Below are 18,321 nucleotides of genomic sequence, written 5' to 3'. Positions count from 1 at the left end.
CAGTATATTAACAGAAAATTATAAAAATTATAGCAAATTGAAAGTCCTCATCTACCTGGCCTCAGCACCTCAAAATAAGGCTGTAGCCTCATATAAAAGGTAACGCATATACGGAGTATACATTGGAGCCTCCGAAATATTCGGCCAAATTTTGTACCCCAAGATACCGCCCTACAAATTCTTCCACTTCTGCAGGTTAAATACGCGGGGATCTGTGTATAGGTGTATTTTGCAACATTATGCAGCTCGCACGGTGTGTTGTTAAGTATACAGTCAAGCTCAGGTCTTCATACTCCGTACACTCCAGCAGGTGCAGTGTAATGTGTGGTATAACTGTGTACACACGTGACCTAATACCTAATGGGTAGCTAGCAGTATTTTAACAGGCAAGCGGTATATGTGGCGGTACCTGTGGTAGACGCGGGTACAAAGGCTGGCCCAATACTTCGGAGGTTCCAGTGGACTGTAAGCCCTATTTAGGTAAACCATCTCCCAGCAAACATGCTGCAGTCGCACAACATGACGTCGGCAGTAATATTAGGTCTTATACTCCTGATTCCAATCCTTCTGATTCCGCGCTTCACGGGATGGCCCAAATTGATCCAATCCCCAACCAAGCTTCTCCTATGGTGCCAGCGTCCCAAACAATCCACGGAGATCATCTCGTTGCGCATATACCCTATAAAGTCCTGTCGAGGCATAGAAGTCCAATCAACAGTCCTAAAACAGCATGGCCTTGACCTCGACCGCCGCTGGATGCTCGTCGACGCATCGTCAAATACCTTCCTAACAATTCGCCAAATCCCCGACATGACCCGCATCCGCACCGCCCTAAGTGCCGACGGCGACGAGTTGGTCGTGAGTATCCCGAAACCTGAATCCAACGAATCCACCCAAGACCAAGACCAAGATCGTCAATTTCATACAATCCGCATCCCTTCCCATCCATCCCCGCCATGGCTAGCGGCAAATACAAATATCGGCCCCGTACACATCTGGGACACAGACACAGACGGGTACAGGTACAGCGACGAAATCAACGCCCCCTTCTCCGCCTTCTTGGGTCGCGACGTTGTCCTCGTCCACAAGGGCCCGACCCCGCGCGTGCTGAAGGGTAACGGCGCCCCACACCGTCTGGGTCGCGTCCAGACGACCGGCTTTCCGGATGTGCATCCTGTACAGATTGCGTCGGAATCTTCGCTGGCAGAGCTCAATGCTCGTCTAGGAAAGGTGGGTATAGACCCGATTACTGTTGAGCGGTTCCGTCCGAATATTGTTGTTCGCGGCAAGGCGCCATGGAGTGAGGACTCGTGGAAGTTGGTTCGCATTACTGGTCGGAATGCTGTTGGTATTTCTGGTGATTCTGCTGGGGACAGTGGGGCTGCTATTCAGTCTCCGCTGGATCTGGATGTTGTGGCTCGTTGTGCGCGCTGCCAGGTGCCTAATGTTGATCCAGATACGGCGCTCAAGAATAAGAAGCAGCCGTGGGATACGCTTGTTTCGTATCGCAGGGTTGATGAGGGGAGTAAGTATAAGCCTTGTTTTGGGATGTTGAGCGCACCGCGTAATGAGGGGGCTATTGAGGTTGGGATGAAGTTGGAGGTTTTGGAGGAGACGACTGGGCATCGATATGTTGCTGGCTTTTAGGGGGGTTTTCTATGGTTTGTCCTGATCTTAGGAGACAGTATACAATGACGAGATACATAGAGCAGGGCATTCTAAGCTCGGATGTTGAAATGGCAAACATAAAATTATCGTATTTTTCACATTTCTCACTGTTATATATCTTGGAGTAAATCTGGGAATACATGCCGAGGTCCTTTCATTCCTTTCATAAAATTGAAAACAATCATTCCAAGCTGATGTTTACTTAATATATATATGCGACGATAGATCTTGATATGAAACCAGGGAAGGGAGATACCAGACCAAACGTAGTAGTAATTTAGAGGTGGACTAGACGGTAATCGTTGAATGAACATGATAATGGCATTGATATTGATAACTAGCGACAGATCATACTCGCAATCTTTATACAAGAGTACCCAACCTCACTTCAACTGCTTGCTCGCAGAGACACACCAGTTATTCCACTCGGAAAAAAACGACGGCTGCACATGGCACTTAGTGCTCATGAGCTGATCCTTGCGAGTAGCGGCGTAAACGTCCACAACACCCGCAATAGCATCCTTGTCATGCGCAACAAGCACTTTAGTAACAAGCAAACTAGCCTGGCTGCAAGCAGTCGCATGGCCCATAGGTCCACTGTGACTAGCCTCCTTATGAACAGACCGGAGCAGCTCCCAGAGCGCCTCTACCTGTCCATCGTCCTCGATCTTCGGGAGCGAATTGCCCTTGCACACCTTCGTGTACTCCCGCAGCACTCCGTTGGCCTTGGTGGCGATCTGTTTCACGCTGGTCCGGCGAGATAGTCGGAGCAACGGCAGGAGGATATCTAGCGCGAGCAGGCGGGTGTGGCTCTTCTTCACGAATATCTCGAGCAGGTCCAGGACGCGGTTCTTGAAGTTTACCATATTCTCACGTGCGTCTTTCTTGTCTTTTCGGTGGGAGGTTTCTTGACGACGGGCGCGGAATACTTGCACCAGTTTGTCGTCTAGCTCGTCCATCTCGTCGTCGTTCATGTCGGCGTCGGAGTCGGACGCGTCTTCGTCTGCGCGGTGTGTGCCGAGAGCTGCGGCTAGCTTGGCTTCGAAGGCGGCGACTTCCTCTGCGTCTTCTTCGTTATCTTCTTCATCTTCCTCCTCCCCGTCGTCGGACCCAGAGCCAGAGCCGCCGGCTTCGACAACCTCAACATCGCTGTCGAGCTCATCCTCATCGACATCCATCATATCGTCATCGTCGTCTTCTCCTTCTTCCTCGCCTTCATCGTCTTGCTCTTCGAACATCTCTTGCTGTCCAGCAAGACTCTCCTTGGCCTCAATAATCTGATCTAGTTAGAAAATGCATGTCTGAAAGAGGTTGAGGCTACATACCGAGGTCAAAGATTCCAACCCGTTCTCGGTGATCTGGTTAGCAAAGGCGCCAAACACCTGCTCACTCATACGACGGAACAGCTGCGACTGCTTGGATGCGAAACTGAGAAGGATCTCAACCAACGCATCCGAGGCATCACCAGCATCTTCTGTCTTGGTTTCCTTGTCGCCCAGGAACTTGGTATAACAGAACTCCAGCTCATCAAGCATGGATACCGCGTCTGCATCTCCATTGTACACCTGCATGATAGTCATAGAGTAAAGCAGCTTGAATGCAGCCATGCCCTTCTCCTTTTTCTCCTATATTGTAGTCAGTATAAGTGTCCAAGAGGCCGATGAGGGGGGGGGGCACCATACCCTGCTAGACAACTTCTTCAGAGATTTGAAAGCAGCCTTCACGGATTCCGACAGCTTCTCATCGATAGCAATGATGAACTTGCCGAATTCGCCAGACTTGGCTGCATCGCGAATCTGCTTCACCACAGCATACGGGAGCGTAGCGGCAAACTTTTGGTTGGAGATAAGGCTGTTCAAGCAGGAGTTGATTCGATTGCGCAGGAGTTCTTGTGTCGCTGATGAGAGAGGAGGCTCAGGGACAGTGGAACCCTTGCCGGCATCCATGAAGTACGCAAAGCGCACGAAGATAGACAGAATCTGCTCAAGACTTGCTTGGAGGTCATCCGCATCGTCTTCACTGGCAGAAGCCTTGGAGCGCACGATTGACAAGAGGAGACCAGCGACGAATTGACGGTTGGATGCGGCGGTTTTCTCCTCGGTTGTGCCAGGATTTTGAATAAGTTTTTCGAAGAATGGGACAATCTCTTCCAATGCCTCGTGGTTGGCTTCGGCAACGATCTTCTCAACAGTCTTGGTCTTGGTAGCCTGGTCGAAGTTCAGCGTGCCGCTGGTTCCCATCAAGCCACGGATGGCTGCAGCTGCGAACTCAGGCTCCTTGGACACACGGGCCTGGATTGCCTTGGCCACTTTAACGGCCATTCGGTGCAAGTACCGGTCCTCCACGGCGAGCTGGTTCGTCAAGCATCGCATGAGATTCTTGGTGAAAATCAGAGAGGCCTGTTGCGACCCGCCATCGTTGAGAATTCTGTTGAAAAGAAGGAAGCCCCAGTATTTACGCTCGTCCGAGGATGCGGCAGCGAACAATCCATCTATGAGGAGGTTTTTATTAGTTCCATGTATCTCAGGTATAATTCCGCTGTTTAATAGGTACTTACTGTCCACAACCTCAGTCCAGAAATCAGTGAAGGTCATACGAGACTTCTTCGACTTGTCCTTCGCCTCTACACTGGTGCGAGACAGGACCGCATCCCAGGCGAAGTGAAGCTTGTTGTTCCAAACGCCAGAGGACTTCGCAGTGTTCACCTTGTTCTCGCCCTCGCTGGCCGCTGCACCCGATTCCTTCATGATCTTCGACATACTGCTGCGCTCTTTCGAATCCAAGGGATCATCATGCTTCCAGATTTTGCTCGGGAAGGTAGCGTTGGGGAACATATCCTTCGCCGCCAACCAGATAGCAACACCCTCGGGCGACCGGGCGAGGTCGCGCACGCATAGCTGTTCCAGCGCAGACTGGATGTACTTGGGTTCCATCTTGCGCGCAGCCAGATCGTAGACACACTGGTAGATGATCCACCCACACTCTTCGCGGATCCATGGCTTCTTCTGTGCGAGTTCGAGAACAAGATCGATAACCTGGGTCCATTGCTCAAAGGGCACGGTGGGCTGGAACAGAACGGAAGACTTGATGATCGCTTCCGCGCCGAAAAGACGGCCGAAAAGATGGTCGCGTTGCTCCTATATGAACCGGAAGGATAACCTAATTAGCGCGTGCGACATTTTATATTATGCGTAGCCACCAACCTGTCCCGACTCGCTGCCGTAGGAACTCGACTGAGATTCCCAGAGGTTCAGAGCATCTGAGAAGCCAAAGCGTGATGTCTCTCTCGGCGATGAGAAGACCTGACTCAGGATCTCGGTCAAGGCGATTGAGAATCCGATTCGAGCAGCTTTGCGGCTACTGCAGAGACCACGGAAGAGTCTCGACAGCACCTTCTTGATCTGTTCATCGGCAGGGTTCTGGTCCGGAGTGAATTGTGACACTAGTGCTTGGGCAGCCTTGAGGCGAATGTCATCTTTTTCGCTAGCAAGATCCTCGTAGAGTTCCACCAGCTTCACGTCGACATTGTGAGGTTCGCGGCGGCGCTTTGAACCGGCGAAGGGAGGGCCCATTACTGAGTCTGGGGGTTTGGGGATGGCGGATATGTGCGAGGTTCAATTAACGATCGAATTATCCGCTCTCAGGCCTTGACAACGGAGATCTGCAAACCAAAGGCACGTTCAACACTCCTTGCGGCCGTTCGAGTTGCTCAGAAAAATTCATGCTTTAGCCTATTTCGGACTAGTGTCAACTGATAAGCTGATAAGGATTTTGATGCTCCAAAGAGACGGGCAAACGACCTCACTAAAGGTGGATAATTTTTTAGAGTATTGAGGAGGAGACCTGGAGCTTATGATTTATTGCACTTGTTAGGAAACCAAGTGTGGCGGTGCGAAGATATGTGCGAAGATATTCAAAGGTTCCAAGCACATATATATTGTGCCATCTGACCCATTCTCAGCGAGACTTGGAGCCCTGGAGAGCAACGCAACCTTCATCTGCCCACAGCTTTATGAGGAGAGATTCGAAATCACTACCCCGTAAGTCAAATGCTACATATTCAGCCTACGATACCAGCCAAGCAAAATTTTAGCCCCCAAAACCACAAGACCTAGACTGTCGCCAAGTAGCTGAAAGCCCCTGGGAGCCGCAGCAAAGACGCCTCAAAAACCACGCAACAGATCAAGCAGGACAACATGTAAGCAGCATTTCAATAGCGAAATCACATGGTGTATTCGGAGCTGTCAGAGAAACCGGGGTCAAAAAAGAAGTCCAGACTGATTCAGGGGTAATGACGAATCTCAAAAACGAGATCACCGAAGTTCCAGCTGAGCCATCAACCTCAAACCAGTCCAGACGCAGAACTATCCTGTTGTCAAAGGCAACCGGGAAACCAGCATCCATTTATACAATCGTATGTCGCCGAGGAAAACCCGCTAATTGCGCTGGATCCGAGCTTCAGGATCCGGGCTCCGCTTGTGCTGATTTCGCGGATGCACCGACCCGCCCCAGGCTGATCTGTATACGAGTATGCCGGACAAAGCGACATATTCTTGATAGGGAAAAGCAGGAACCGTGCATCGAACTATCAATTTGGCTGGAGGTCGTTTGACGTTTGACAGAATCAATATTATGTAGTCGGGAGAAAATTACCTCTGTATCAGAATTGATGTGTTGGAACGGATGGGGGATCGTCTGCCGTGGATCTGCATGGTTTAAGTAGTTTTTAGTTTTAGGTAGTCGTCGTGCTGGTAACATGTGGGAATGGATTTCGTGGGCATTGCGCAGGTGGTTTTGATGTAGGCTGATGGGTCTCGGATTGATAATATATGGAGTCGGGCGTCTTGGTGGGCCTGGGAGTCCTGGCAACCGTTGTGATAGATGTTTGAGTCGGGTGTCAGATCTTGGGCGTTCAGGGGCTTCACGGGTTGCCTGATTATGCAACTGTCACAATATCATACGGTTTTGTGTGACTTGGGAGGCTGTACAGAAGTTCGGAATGAAATTTGGCTGAGTACTGGGATTGGGGAGTACACGGTGTTTAAGTAAAGACGGGGATGGTTATGGGTTTAGCCTAAGGTGGTCTAGATACAGTAAAACACAAAACAAATATATTATATCAAGACAGCCTATTTTGTGCTACAAAAGAAAGTCTAGACCGGTAGAAGATGGTTAAGAAATATACCAGTCCAGCGGCGTCTAAGTAGGCGTCTCGATCTATCACGCTGGGTGCATTTGACAAGTACGGAGTAGATATGGACCACAACTGGAGCTGTGTGATATGGAGAGTCGCCAGCTTCCAAATAGGGAGTAGGGCGTCACTAAGAAGTGATAGCACGATTGAGAGAGAGCTGACAGGCACGAAGCTGGCGCATAAATGACTGGGGTTGCCAATAGCGGCGCAGATCGGGGGCTCCCGGGAGAAGATTAATTGACAAATATAGAAAAGGACCAGGGGAAAACATAATAGGGTAAGGGTATTTCCAGTACTGAGATGTATAATACCGAAATACAGATCAAATCCCAGTCGAGAAAGGTCGGAAATCTTGATCTTTCTGGGATCTCTTTGATGTCATGTGTGATCACGGGACGACGCATTAGTTTCGTGGCTTTGTTTACCGGAGGTTTTACGCGCCATCAACAATCAACAAGGTCGTGACATCACATTGGACAATAAGAGGGGAAAATGTCCAAGAGCACGGAGGGGAAAAAGGCCTAGACAACAACCATGCAGGTGTATCTGGCAGGACACGAGTTGAAATGTGATGAACCCCGCAGCGACCAAGGCTGTCGGCTGGAGAGCTGACATGACTGGCCCCATCGCACATGGCGCTGTGATGCAATTGACCGGTCACATCATCGGGGTCCTCTCCGACCCCACCTTAGCTGCGACTCTGCGTGGCGCAGAGAGGCAGATCGGGTTGGGCTGATACAGTCAGCCCAGAGGGTTTCCATCCGCAAGCGCCTGAGAAAGTGAAATGTTTTGTGATTCGTGAAGATGTGTTCGAGTGTTATCACATCAAAACATGGCGCAACACAGCACAACCATCGATGCGATCCGACCTCTCAGGATTCAAGATTTCAAAAGTTTTCAAGGCCTGAGTCTTCGACTTCCAAGGTTCATTAGTATCTTACTAGGACATCATCGAAGTGCACGGAGCACTGTCATGTTCAGGAGATATGACGTAGCATCACGGGCCAATAAAATTATCCGAACGCGTCGTGGATTTTGCACACCGCATCGTCTGCCACCGGGGAGAGGTGTGTAACAATGCCTTTGATAAATGCAGAAGGCAACTGTAAATATTGAAAAGACCCGTTGATGCATTTCGGATTGACCGGATATCCCATGACCCAGTGAAGCTCGTTCCGGTGTTTCACGGAGAGGGTCCAGAATAGCACACCGTGGGGTGCAGTAGTGAATCCTGAGAGTGTCCACCAGAGCACTATGACTGGATGACTAGAGCCGACTTCAGCGACTAGTAGTTTCGAAAATACTCCGGATATACTTTGTACAAAGTAAAAAAGCCGATGGTGGCGAATCTGAGATCTTGCTGGATACTCCATAGTAAACATAAACATCGCATCTGATAGCCTGAATGAGACGCGACCTCTACTCCGTATGTTGTACTAAATCTGTGTTAATAAACTTGTTTAAGGTGTGAACGAACCATGGTCTCAACAATTGCGTCAATCGCATGAATCATTACCCCGGCTCATCCTTACTGCTGTTAGTAGTAGCCCTAACTCCGGAGTGAGGTTAATTCAATTACTTCGGTGAGGTTGGAAGAAGCATATCGAATGTCATCAGACAGGAAGGTTTCAATAGCCCTACCCTTGGGCAATTAATGTATATTGAAGGTCAAACACCCTACCAAGGGGCATGGAAGGGATGCGGGACATTGAAGGTCATCGCGAGCCCTTGATCAACAAGAATGTCGGTACAAGTAAGGGCAGGACGGGTATGTATGAGCGGAATACTATAGCGTCTTCGATTGTGAGAGGAAGAATGGGATTATCTACCATTCCTTACTCGATACTACGTTGTACGTTCCGATCTTGAAGCAATTGAACGGCAATTTACTCCGGAGTCCGTCGTTCGTCCAGTATCCCACATTGTACGGAATTACTCCATACCCCGTACAACATGGACAGATTCCAATCTCTGATCGGCTCTTGATATCCCCTAATAGGGCCAAGATAGTGTGAACTCTTTTTGCATTTCGGAGATGAAGAGATCTTGAAATACCACGGTCTCTCCGATGCGGCCAATCAATACCTCGGTAAGACGATCACAGGGCTTCTTAATCGGACTAGTTGAGTCGATCGGAGCACTATATTGCACTATAATTGTGAATCCATTCTTTCAAGTGAAGGGGATTCTTCGAATTGAAGCATATCGTGACGTTGGAGACCAATGAAGAAGACGCCGTTCAATCGTAGCACCCTTGCTTCCCATGACTTGCTTCCCATCACTTGCAGGAAGCTTTAAATTTTTTTTTTCTCCCGAGAACAGGAAAAGTGGATATTTTGCATTGAACTCGATCTCTTTTGGGTCCCGTTTTTTTTTTTTTTTTTTTTTTTTTTTTTTTTTTTTCAGCTCACCTGTGGTTGACACGGGAAAGAAAAAGTTTTTTGGTGGATACGATGCGTAAGAAGGAAGATGGAACAGTACCTAGGTACCTAGGTAGGCTCCGAGGAAATCTGACATAAGCATACAGCGTATGGCGTATAGCGTATAATAGAGAGACAATCCTCCTTCCATTGAGCAGGGGAGACAAAGCTAAACCCAAGACATTATTGTACTGGAGCACGGAGTACTTAGCCCTAGAGGTAGACTGAGGTCGTCTCTCTGAGAGAAGCTGTGATAGGCGCTGGGTTGCTGCGGCAAGGGAGCCCCGGGCAACCAAAAAGTATTTGGCCCCTAGAGAAGTGTCTATCCTTTACTCTCTACGGTTAACTACTATGGCATACCGATCTTGGAAATTATAATGTATTTTATTCCTTTATTCTTTTATTCTTTATTTCTTTTTTTAATTGGCATTTTACCATACAGCGCTTATAAAGGAAGTTTTAACTATACATACCTACTACAATAATTACTCCATATTACGTCTATTACCCTCTTAATACAGACTCTCCCCGTCTTTCCCTATTATTTCAATATTTAATAAAATTTCCCGATTACATGAAAATCGGAGCCGCAGTATTTCTCAATACTTCAATACTTGTACATTCGGAGATCCTCCCCACCTGCGTTGCCCATTGCAACAAGCCCATCCCTTCAGCTTCACTTCTTTCTTCTTTGTTCCTACTTCTTCTTGTTCTTCTTCTTCTTCTTAATTACTCACGACATTCCTCCCGACATTGAGAGGAACAACTTTGTTAATCGGTTCTGTCCGCCGACAATCCATATCATATTGTTGGACCTTCCCCTCAGTCCTGCAGCACCCACGAGCTCCCCCGACCCCTCCAATCACAACCGACAGACTCACCATATTCACCATATTCACCCCCTCCAAAAAAACCTCCGAAGTCTTGCCATGGACCGATAAATCCTGTGACTTAACGAAATACAACTCTCGTCGTTGGTGGTTAGGGTCTGGGACCTAGGTTTTTTTTTTCTTCCCGGAAACTGGTTGTCACGGCGATCGTGGGGACCCATAACGTTGAAATTGCAAACGTGGAGACGTGCGTTGAGACCACTTTTTTTTCTTTTTGAAGCTCGGTTTGTAGGACCTAGTACTGGGTAGACACCTATGGTCAGGGCCTGATTGCCTTTCCATCTGTTCCGGTTGCTTTCCCAGAAAACTGTACAACGTCGGCTTCTTGGTCCAGTCGCAGCACCATGGAGCACTCTTCACCTCTCGCTGCTATGCAACCTCCGTCAGTCATGTTCGGCCATTGCTTTCGTTCCGAAGCACCGACTTCTTATTCTTTGGGTTCAATGTCCGGGTTTGGTGGGAACCCGTTCAATTTCAAGGAATTGTCTATGAAGAAGTCTAGCTCGGACTACTTCAACGTGAAACCCATTCGAGGTTCTTCTCCCACAGCCAGTTTGGCTGCTGATCTTTCTCAGAACTTCCATATCGATCAAAGGTATGTGGAGATTTCCATGGGCGTTTCATGAAGTTCAAAGGGACAAAGCCCGGCTAACTCTATATTTAGTCCCCAATTAGCCACACCACGCCGGTCTTTGTTCACGGCCAGTATGCTCGGTCAAGCCAATGGACGTGGTAAGCAATGGCATCAATGGCACAGAAGGGCAGGGCGGAGTAGTTACTGATACCTTATATATATAGATGATGTGATGACCACCCCGCCGCTCCCATCATCTTCACCAGCGCCAGCTATGGACGTTATGGAAATGTCTCCGCTACCTCACAAGCCGGCCTTCTTTGTCACCGCCGAGATCGAGGTACAGTCTCCGACACCTGGGGGTAGTCCCATGGAATCACCAATGGTGTCTCCGCTCCCGAGTCCTCTACAAGCGTCTCCGATGGAGTCTCCTCTATGCCCGCCTGAGTAAGTGCACGTGAGAGTCAACCCACTCAAATCAGTACCGCTAACATGAATTCCTATCGGACAGGAGGAAGCGGCCCACTTTCCTGCGTCCCAGTCTGGCGAGGAGTAAGGCTCAGTCTTACCAACTTGGACTGACCCGGCCTTCACCGGAGAGTAAAGCACCTCCCTTCCGATTTGGAACTGGAGCGAAGACGTCTCTTAGCACCTCCACTTCTCTGGAGGATATGTTTGGGGACTCGCCTCCCCGTGAGCGTCCGATCTCGCGCAACAATTCTTCAACTCACCTGGCGCCGCCTCGGATGCGGCCATCACTCCACCATGCTCGTAGCAGCGGCTCGCCCGCCCACAGTTCAATCCGCAAACCGTCTCACCCTTTGATGCGTCCGCGCAAGCAATGCCGGCGGTCATTGAGCATGTTTGAGAACCCGGCAGATGTTATTGCCGATAAAGAGGCCAAGGTAGCAACAAATACACCCCTCCAGTCCATCAGTGACATTTCAAGTCCGCCCAGCATGAAGCTGCCTCACTTCATCCCTGAGGATCGCGCGGACTCTCTGCCTCGCATCGACAAAAGCACTCTTCTGGAACTCATGGATGGCAAATTCAATGACCAGTTCGACAACATTCTCATCATCGACTGCCGCTTCGAGTACGAGTATGAGGGGGGTCACATCACTGGCGCATTGAACTATAATGACAAGGAACGTCTCGCCGGTGAACTCTTCAGTGCCCCTCAGGCCCGCACTGCGCTTATCCTACACTGCGAGTACTCTGCCCACCGGGCTCCCATCATGGCCAAGTACCTGCGACACCATGATCGCGCCATCAATGTTGATACGTACCCTAACCTGTCATACCCCGATATGTACATTCTGGATGGTGGATACAGCTCATTCTTTGCTGAGCACCGCTCTCTCTGTTACCCTCAGAACTATGTCGAGATGAGTGCCAAGGAGCATGAATTTGCCTGCGAGCGTGGACTTGGCAAGGTCAAGCAGCGCTCCAAGCTGAATCGTGCCCAGACTTTTGCCTTTGGTGAACAATCACCCCAAATGGAGGACAGCCCAACTGGACGTTGCCGACTTGGCGACAACGAGCGTAACCGCTACTTAAGCTCTCCATTTTCTCAAAGCCCAGTCCCTGCCCGGACCCCCGGCCGCCGGATGCTTTCCTACTAGATCGACTAGTACCGTTCCTTTTTGGTGCTTTGCATTATCTTGCATCTTGCATCTTGTCCTTTTCCTTTTCTATCTTTTTCCCTGCGTCTTGTCCTTGGAGCGTGGTGTTTGGCTGATGCATTCCAAGATGCTTTATGGCGGCTTTTTCTTTTCTTTTCACCCTCAATTTCTCTCGACCTTTTCAGTCCTGCCGAGGTCTGATTTGCGGTGGCGTGCTGAATCACCTGCGCTATTCACCTTTTCCCTCATCTCTTTGATATCTGCTCTCAGTATCGTCCTCTCTTTGACTCACCCTGTTTAGCTGGGTTCCTGCCTCCAATATTTCCTTTGCGTGGCATCTTGCCACATCTCTCTATGACCGTCGCCCATGATCTTCCTGGGTAATCGACTCTCATGACCCATACGAATCTGAGTGTCCCATTTCATATGTCTATTTACGACCTCGCAACTTCGCAAAAGTGCGCACGAAGACGTCCTCGGCCTATCATCGCCAGGTTTCCGATTTCTCATATCTCTTCCGTGGGACCTTTTTTTTCCCCCCGCGACAACAATACCCCCCAATGACGATTTTCATCGAACATTTCGCCGACACTTTGGCATCTCCTTTTCTCCCCGAACATTCTTTTTGACACCATTATCGCCCTTTAATCCACTATTTGGTCCTTCCTGTACAGACTTTCTACTGTGGATTAATCGTCATTCCACGCTGTACCAAATTTGCATCTCGATGCTCAACGCCAGTCTCTTGACTTCTTCGCCTGGAGCATTTGTATTTTCAATTGTCCGATAATATCACCCTTTGAACCGTGTCATTGGGTAGTGCGGAGGATCTGGATGTAATATTTGCATCGAGAGTGACTTTTTACAGCTGTACATAACGAGAATTGCCGTATTACATGCAATTTCTCTCCTGGACGTGTTTTCCTGAGATTTTAATGGTCTGGAAAGGGTAATCGGAGGAGACAACCAGTTTACAAATGTTTGATTTCCCTTTGTGAGAATGAAAGAAAAAAAATGAAAAAAATTCAAAGATTTCAAAATAACTTCAAGTCTTTTGTAAAAGCCAAAAGAGAAGAAAGAAAAAGGAAAAATGCCAACTGATCGACAGAATAGATTAATGAGGATTGTCGTTTCAAGTCTCTCTGCTGAATGTGATAGGCGGGAAGCGGGGGGGGAACTATGGGGTTCTGTCCTGTCCTTCTCCCTCGAACTGCTTCAACTTCATTCTCTTCTCTCCTTCCAAAGGCTCATTCTCCAATTTGGCGGTTTGGCTGTTTCAGCCATTTTGAGACTTATCGTTTCATTCCTTGGAAGTATTCTAGGGCTTCACTCTCTCTCCAGTTTTTATTTTTATTCTTTTTATATTCAATGTTCTATTTTGGTAACTTGCTGCCTGTTCGATCGACCATCTTGAACTAGCATCTATTTCGTACGTTACGTACACTGCGTACATCTTCGCTGATATTGAATCTATTGTGTGACTCCGCATCCACTCCATTATCGCTATAACTCGGACGCCCCCTCTCGCTAACTCCGAGCCCGGCACAATTTGTACATCTCATACGCGCTACAATTCAAACTGGACTGCGTCTAATTCCAATCCAGTTGGTTCGGAAAATCTTGCCCAAGGCTGTTTCGCAGCCATTGGCAATCGGATGATTCCCTTCCTATCGCATTGCGCATCCACTATTCATTTCCAAGATGAGTCCAGCAAACATTACACTATGGGCTCGAGGTACCGCGAGTGATCTCGAGTCGGTTCCAGACACCTTTTCGAGCTGGGATAAATGTATGGCCAAATCGTACTGCAAGTGAGTTCTTCCTAAGGGATGCGCGCCCTCCCTTCCCCATTTGCGCATGATCTGGCATGATACTAATTAATTGGCGCAAAAGGTGGCCCGTCATCGTCGGTATAATCGTTGGTTCGGTAGTTCTACTGGCCGTACTAGCTTGCATCATCAATTGCCTCTGTTGCGGCTATCAATGCTGCAAGTGCTGTTGTAGCTGTTGTTGTCCGCCAGGCAGGCGCAGAAACAAAACGCCTAAACACTTTGACGACTTCCACCAACCTCCACCAGCTCCCAATCCTGTCTATCAACCGCCACCAGCCCCACCCTCATATCGTGGTGCGCAACAGAGCGCGCCCTCCTTCCGCGGCGCGCAGCAGACTGCGCATTTCGATGCGCCTAAGTCTCCGGCTCATGTCAATGAGGACGCCCTGCCTGAGATGCCTACCTGGGCTGGTGCCGTTGACAAGCATGTTGAAGACCCAAATCATCGCGACGATGTTGAAATGGAGCCATTGAATCCCCCGGACCGAAAACAGACCGGCACACCTGGTGTCGCTTACTCTGACTATTCACCCAACCCAACCATGGGGGCGGCCGCGGCGGGATACAGAGGATTTGGGCCTACCGATCCGCGTGCACGCCGGTCTCCCGGTCCGGGAGCGGCATTGAATCCCGTCCAAGATCCGTATGGCCGACGTTCGCCGGGCACACCCTCCCCCGGGGGAGCCATTGATCCCTATGGGAGAAGATCCCCGGGCCCAGCGGCACTAGGTGCTGCCCAGGATCCATACAGCCGACGTTCCCCCGGCCCAGCAGCGTTGGCTGCCACTCAAGATCCGTACGGGCGCCGCTCACCTGGCATGTCACCGGCCCCAGCAGCTGGCTATGGCGCCGCAGCCCACGATCCCTACGGACCGCGCTCTCCGGGCGTGACATCGCCTGTCGGCGCACCAGTTCACAACCCTTACGACCAGCAACAATACCAAGGCTCCTACGATGACCATTCCTATGGCGCAGGCAATGGTTACCACGCCGTGGCCGCACCCTCGCCCGTGGCTGCATACAAGCCGCACACCAATTACAGCCCCGTGCCAATGGCCTTCTCTCCATCCTCGGAGATAGACCATTCCGCAGCCGCAGCTCCGACACCAGGCTTCCAGCGCCAGCCATCTTTCGGCTCTAGCCAGTATCCCCCAACCTACACCTCCCAGCCTCCATACCGCGGCTTCTCCCCCGCTCCTTCTTCGCCCCCTCCTGCCTTCTCGGCTGCTTCGCCCTCAGAGTACGCTACCTATAACCCCCACGCCAACACCATCCCCATTCCCGAGCCCGACAACACCAGGCCTCCGAGTCTGTTGCAGAGCGGTAAAAAGCCTACCGTCAACGCTTCTAGCAACTTTTGAGTATGATCCTCGTCGATCGAGGCCGTTTCATGAACAGGACGTTTTATTTATTTTTCTCTTCTTCTCGTTGTACCTTTTTGATACCATTCTTACGCCATATTCGTCTTTCATCTTACATACTTACCTTGACCCCGGACTAAATTTGGGCTTGAAATTAAAGGTTTCCTTTTCTTCCGTTATTTCCACCACTTGAACTCTTTTGTATCCTGGAGTCAGCCTTGTCTGACTCGTTCGGTACTCCTGGATGGCAGCCTTTTCGGGATGATGCGCATTTTTTTGTAGCGGAAATGACCCACCCTTTGGTTCGCCGTAGAATTTATGATATTCAGAGCTTTGAGGGTTTCCAGATTGTTGGATTGGGATATTGTCGGGTTTATACCATGGATACATACCTAGTAGATGAAAATAACAGGGTATGGCCATCTGACTGTCCTCGAGCTAGGACCCATGTATCCAGCCTTTAGTGTCGAGGGGATCACGATCTGGGGATAGGAGTTTCAGACTGCGATTGGATGCTCAACGGACATCTTGTCATTGAAAATCCGAGCATAGCCCAAGGGGTTGCCATCGCTAGGAATCTTGGGAGCATTGTCGGGACCTCTTTCTTGATGTTTTCCATTTCTGACCGGAACAGCCTGGGAAGACGCGTTAATATGACCTATCTCTTATGTGCCCCCATGGAAATCTGTAATTGTGAATTTTGGCTTCAAATTTGGACTCATTTGTCACATTTCATCGTATTGTACACGGACAGGTAGCTCTCCGAAGATGCTCCCCGTCGAAAGATTCCTCACCATACCACGCACACTTGCCATGTATGACCCCTGGAAAAGAAGAAGAAACTTGCTGATCTCAAATTCATTCCTCAATCTCCATCGCGAAATCATGTTTCTTGAAAGCCTCCTTGAAAGCCTCTGCATCCTTCGTCTCCTCGTCGTCCGTCTGCACACAATCCCTCCAGTTAATACGCTCATCCAGATAGAGCACCTTACCCATAACCCGACGACCAAATTGCAAATCAAATCGGTTCTCGGGCAGAATTTTCATGATGATAACATTCTCTTCTCCGGATTCAGTCTTCCAAACGCCTGTGTGCTCAGGTGCAGACCAATGGTCGCCTTTGGTTTCGGCTTCGCTGCTGGGCGTAGGCGTCCAAATGAAGACTCGGAAATAATCGATCATATGGTGGTTGTGGATTTCGTCGGGGCTTGGAACGGTCTTGAACGTCGAATATTCCAGGTTCGAGGCTTCCTTCTTGAATGCCATTTCCACAAGTCGGGAGCGGATCTTTTCCACTGGCATGGGCAGGAATTGCCAATGTGTGTGGATACCGTTTGAGCGGCTGACTTCCCAGGTGACAGCACCTAGCTTGCCTCCTGATCTCTCATTCAGCATTTGGTGTAGGGATTCGCGGTACCGTTGCATCTCGGCGAAAGTCGAGGCGCGGATGGCCGGGTCGAAGATTAGGTCGATGGTCGGGGAGTGTTCGAAGGGGATTATGAGCATATGGCCTGGGAAGCCTAGGGAAGGGTAGAAGTTGGTTGTGGGCAGAGGTCCTTTGGCGGTGGTGACGTAGCTGTCATTGCCGATTGAGGTGATGAGATGGGTGGCGATGTTGGGGTTCGAGAGGCAGAAGAAACAGTTCTCTGGGCCTGGCGGAGGGGCGCGTTGTTTATGGCGGCGTTGATGTCCCGGGTCCCTATCTTGGTCAGAGGGGGCGTAGCGCTGGTATGATTCGCTCTGGCTTGGGAGCATTTTGCGCCTGCTTTGCACCGCTGACCAAGGGCAAATGGTGGAGCCTGTGGGGATACTGCTTGGGAAAGGTGCCGTTGGGTCCAAGGTAAAGGCATAAATAGCATTTTTCGACGAGCCGAAAGTAGGCAATGAGATGAACCGAGTGAGCGGGTAGACATCTTCACCTCCCTCCGTTGGCATGTGAAAGAAGGGTTCACGCTCGAAGAAAGCACCATCTGACCGAGAGAAGTGATACCGGGGTTTCAGAGTCGCGCAGACATCAGCAATGCATTGTAATTCAGATGGCACGGTCTCCTTATCCCCAGAGACCTCGCAGCTAGATCCTAGACGGACATCCTTCGGCCATTGATTGGTGATAAGAATGTCGGTTTTGTGAATCCCAAACAGTGCACGAGCATCGGATTCACTGTAGGTCGGTTGGAACTTGCCACTAGCATTGCTCTCGGGTTTGGATCTACCCTCTGTCGCTTCCATGGTGCCACCGAGGGCAACAATACGAATACCATCTGTTGTCTTCAAGGTTCCCCTCTTCCCCAGGAAGAACAAGTTGGGGCACACTTCATCAGTTGCTTCAATCTTTTCGACCACTTGAGGGGGAAGTGGTCGGTCACCAAGGGTGAAGTAGGTTGGGCATGCCACGGTGATGTTCCCCTGTAGCAAGGCGTTAATATCTTCGAGCTCATTTTCAGTCGAGCCATCACCGAAGAGGTCGCCAAGAATGATCGCAAAGGAGAAATCCTGTTTTAGCTGCAGCTTGGCTAGCTTGGTGAACACGGGCCGTATCTGACCGTTCAAGCTGCCAATGACAATACTACATATGAATTGGGTTAGTGACTGGAATACGGGCGGATCTGAACATACATACCATTTGGGAGCCATTTTTGGATCTGTCTTGATGGTAGATTGAATTGGTAGAGGAAAATGCTGAAAATTTTGATGGAAAGTTGATAAAACGGCGGTGGGAAAGATGGGAAATAGGAAGATGAAAGATCCCCAAGAGTA

At 49.7% G+C, this 18,321-nt stretch overlaps 5 protein-coding genes across 5 annotated transcripts; 3 read left to right on the top strand and 2 right to left on the bottom strand.

Annotated features, from left to right (window-relative positions):
* Positions 1–519: 519 nt before the first annotated feature.
* Positions 520–1,647, top strand: N7525_005273 (MOSC domain-containing protein; the record flags this gene model as incomplete). The annotated part of the gene is made up of 1 exon (XM_002564949.2): positions 520–1,647. One exon carries the CDS (start codon positions 520–522, stop codon positions 1,645–1,647), a length of 1,128 nt encoding a protein of 375 aa, XP_002564995.2.
* A 404-nt stretch (positions 1,648–2,051) lies between these two features.
* On the bottom strand, positions 2,052–5,240 carry N7525_005272 (DNA-directed DNA polymerase POL5; the record flags this gene model as incomplete). Its single annotated transcript, XM_002564951.2, has 5 exons — positions 2,052–2,945; positions 2,994–3,293; positions 3,351–4,159; positions 4,226–4,805; positions 4,872–5,240. The coding sequence occupies 5 exons, from the start codon at positions 5,238–5,240 to the stop codon at positions 2,052–2,054; spliced, it is 2,952 nt and encodes a 983-aa protein (XP_002564997.2).
* Positions 5,241–10,516: 5,276 nt separating this feature from the next.
* On the top strand, positions 10,517–12,371 carry nimT (putative tyrosine protein phosphatase MIH1; the record flags this gene model as incomplete). The annotated part of the gene is made up of 4 exons (XM_002564952.1): positions 10,517–10,767; positions 10,837–10,904; positions 10,971–11,193; positions 11,258–12,371. The coding sequence occupies 4 exons, from the start codon at positions 10,517–10,519 to the stop codon at positions 12,369–12,371; spliced, it is 1,656 nt and encodes a 551-aa protein (XP_002564998.1).
* Positions 12,372–14,072: 1,701 nt separating this feature from the next.
* On the top strand, positions 14,073–15,564 carry N7525_005270 (uncharacterized protein; the record flags this gene model as incomplete). The annotated part of the gene is made up of 2 exons (XM_061213343.1): positions 14,073–14,182; positions 14,397–15,564. 2 exons carry the CDS (start codon positions 14,073–14,075, stop codon positions 15,562–15,564), a joined length of 1,278 nt encoding a protein of 425 aa, XP_061070364.1.
* An 858-nt stretch (positions 15,565–16,422) lies between these two features.
* Positions 16,423–18,198, bottom strand: N7525_005269 (CwfJ domain protein; the record flags this gene model as incomplete). The annotated part of the gene is made up of 2 exons (XM_061213342.1): positions 16,423–18,130; positions 18,185–18,198. 2 exons carry the CDS (start codon positions 18,196–18,198, stop codon positions 16,423–16,425), a joined length of 1,722 nt encoding a protein of 573 aa, XP_061070363.1.
* Positions 18,199–18,321: the final 123 nt, after the last annotated feature.

Source organism: Penicillium rubens (genome assembly GCF_028828025.1).
Source record: "Penicillium rubens strain IBT 27055 chromosome Unknown utg000002l_segment0_segment0, whole genome shotgun sequence".
NCBI classification, from domain to species: domain Eukaryota; kingdom Fungi; phylum Ascomycota; class Eurotiomycetes; order Eurotiales; family Aspergillaceae; genus Penicillium; species Penicillium rubens.
Note: the sequence above shows the minus strand (reverse complement) of the source record. Positions and strands in the feature narration are given on the sequence as shown.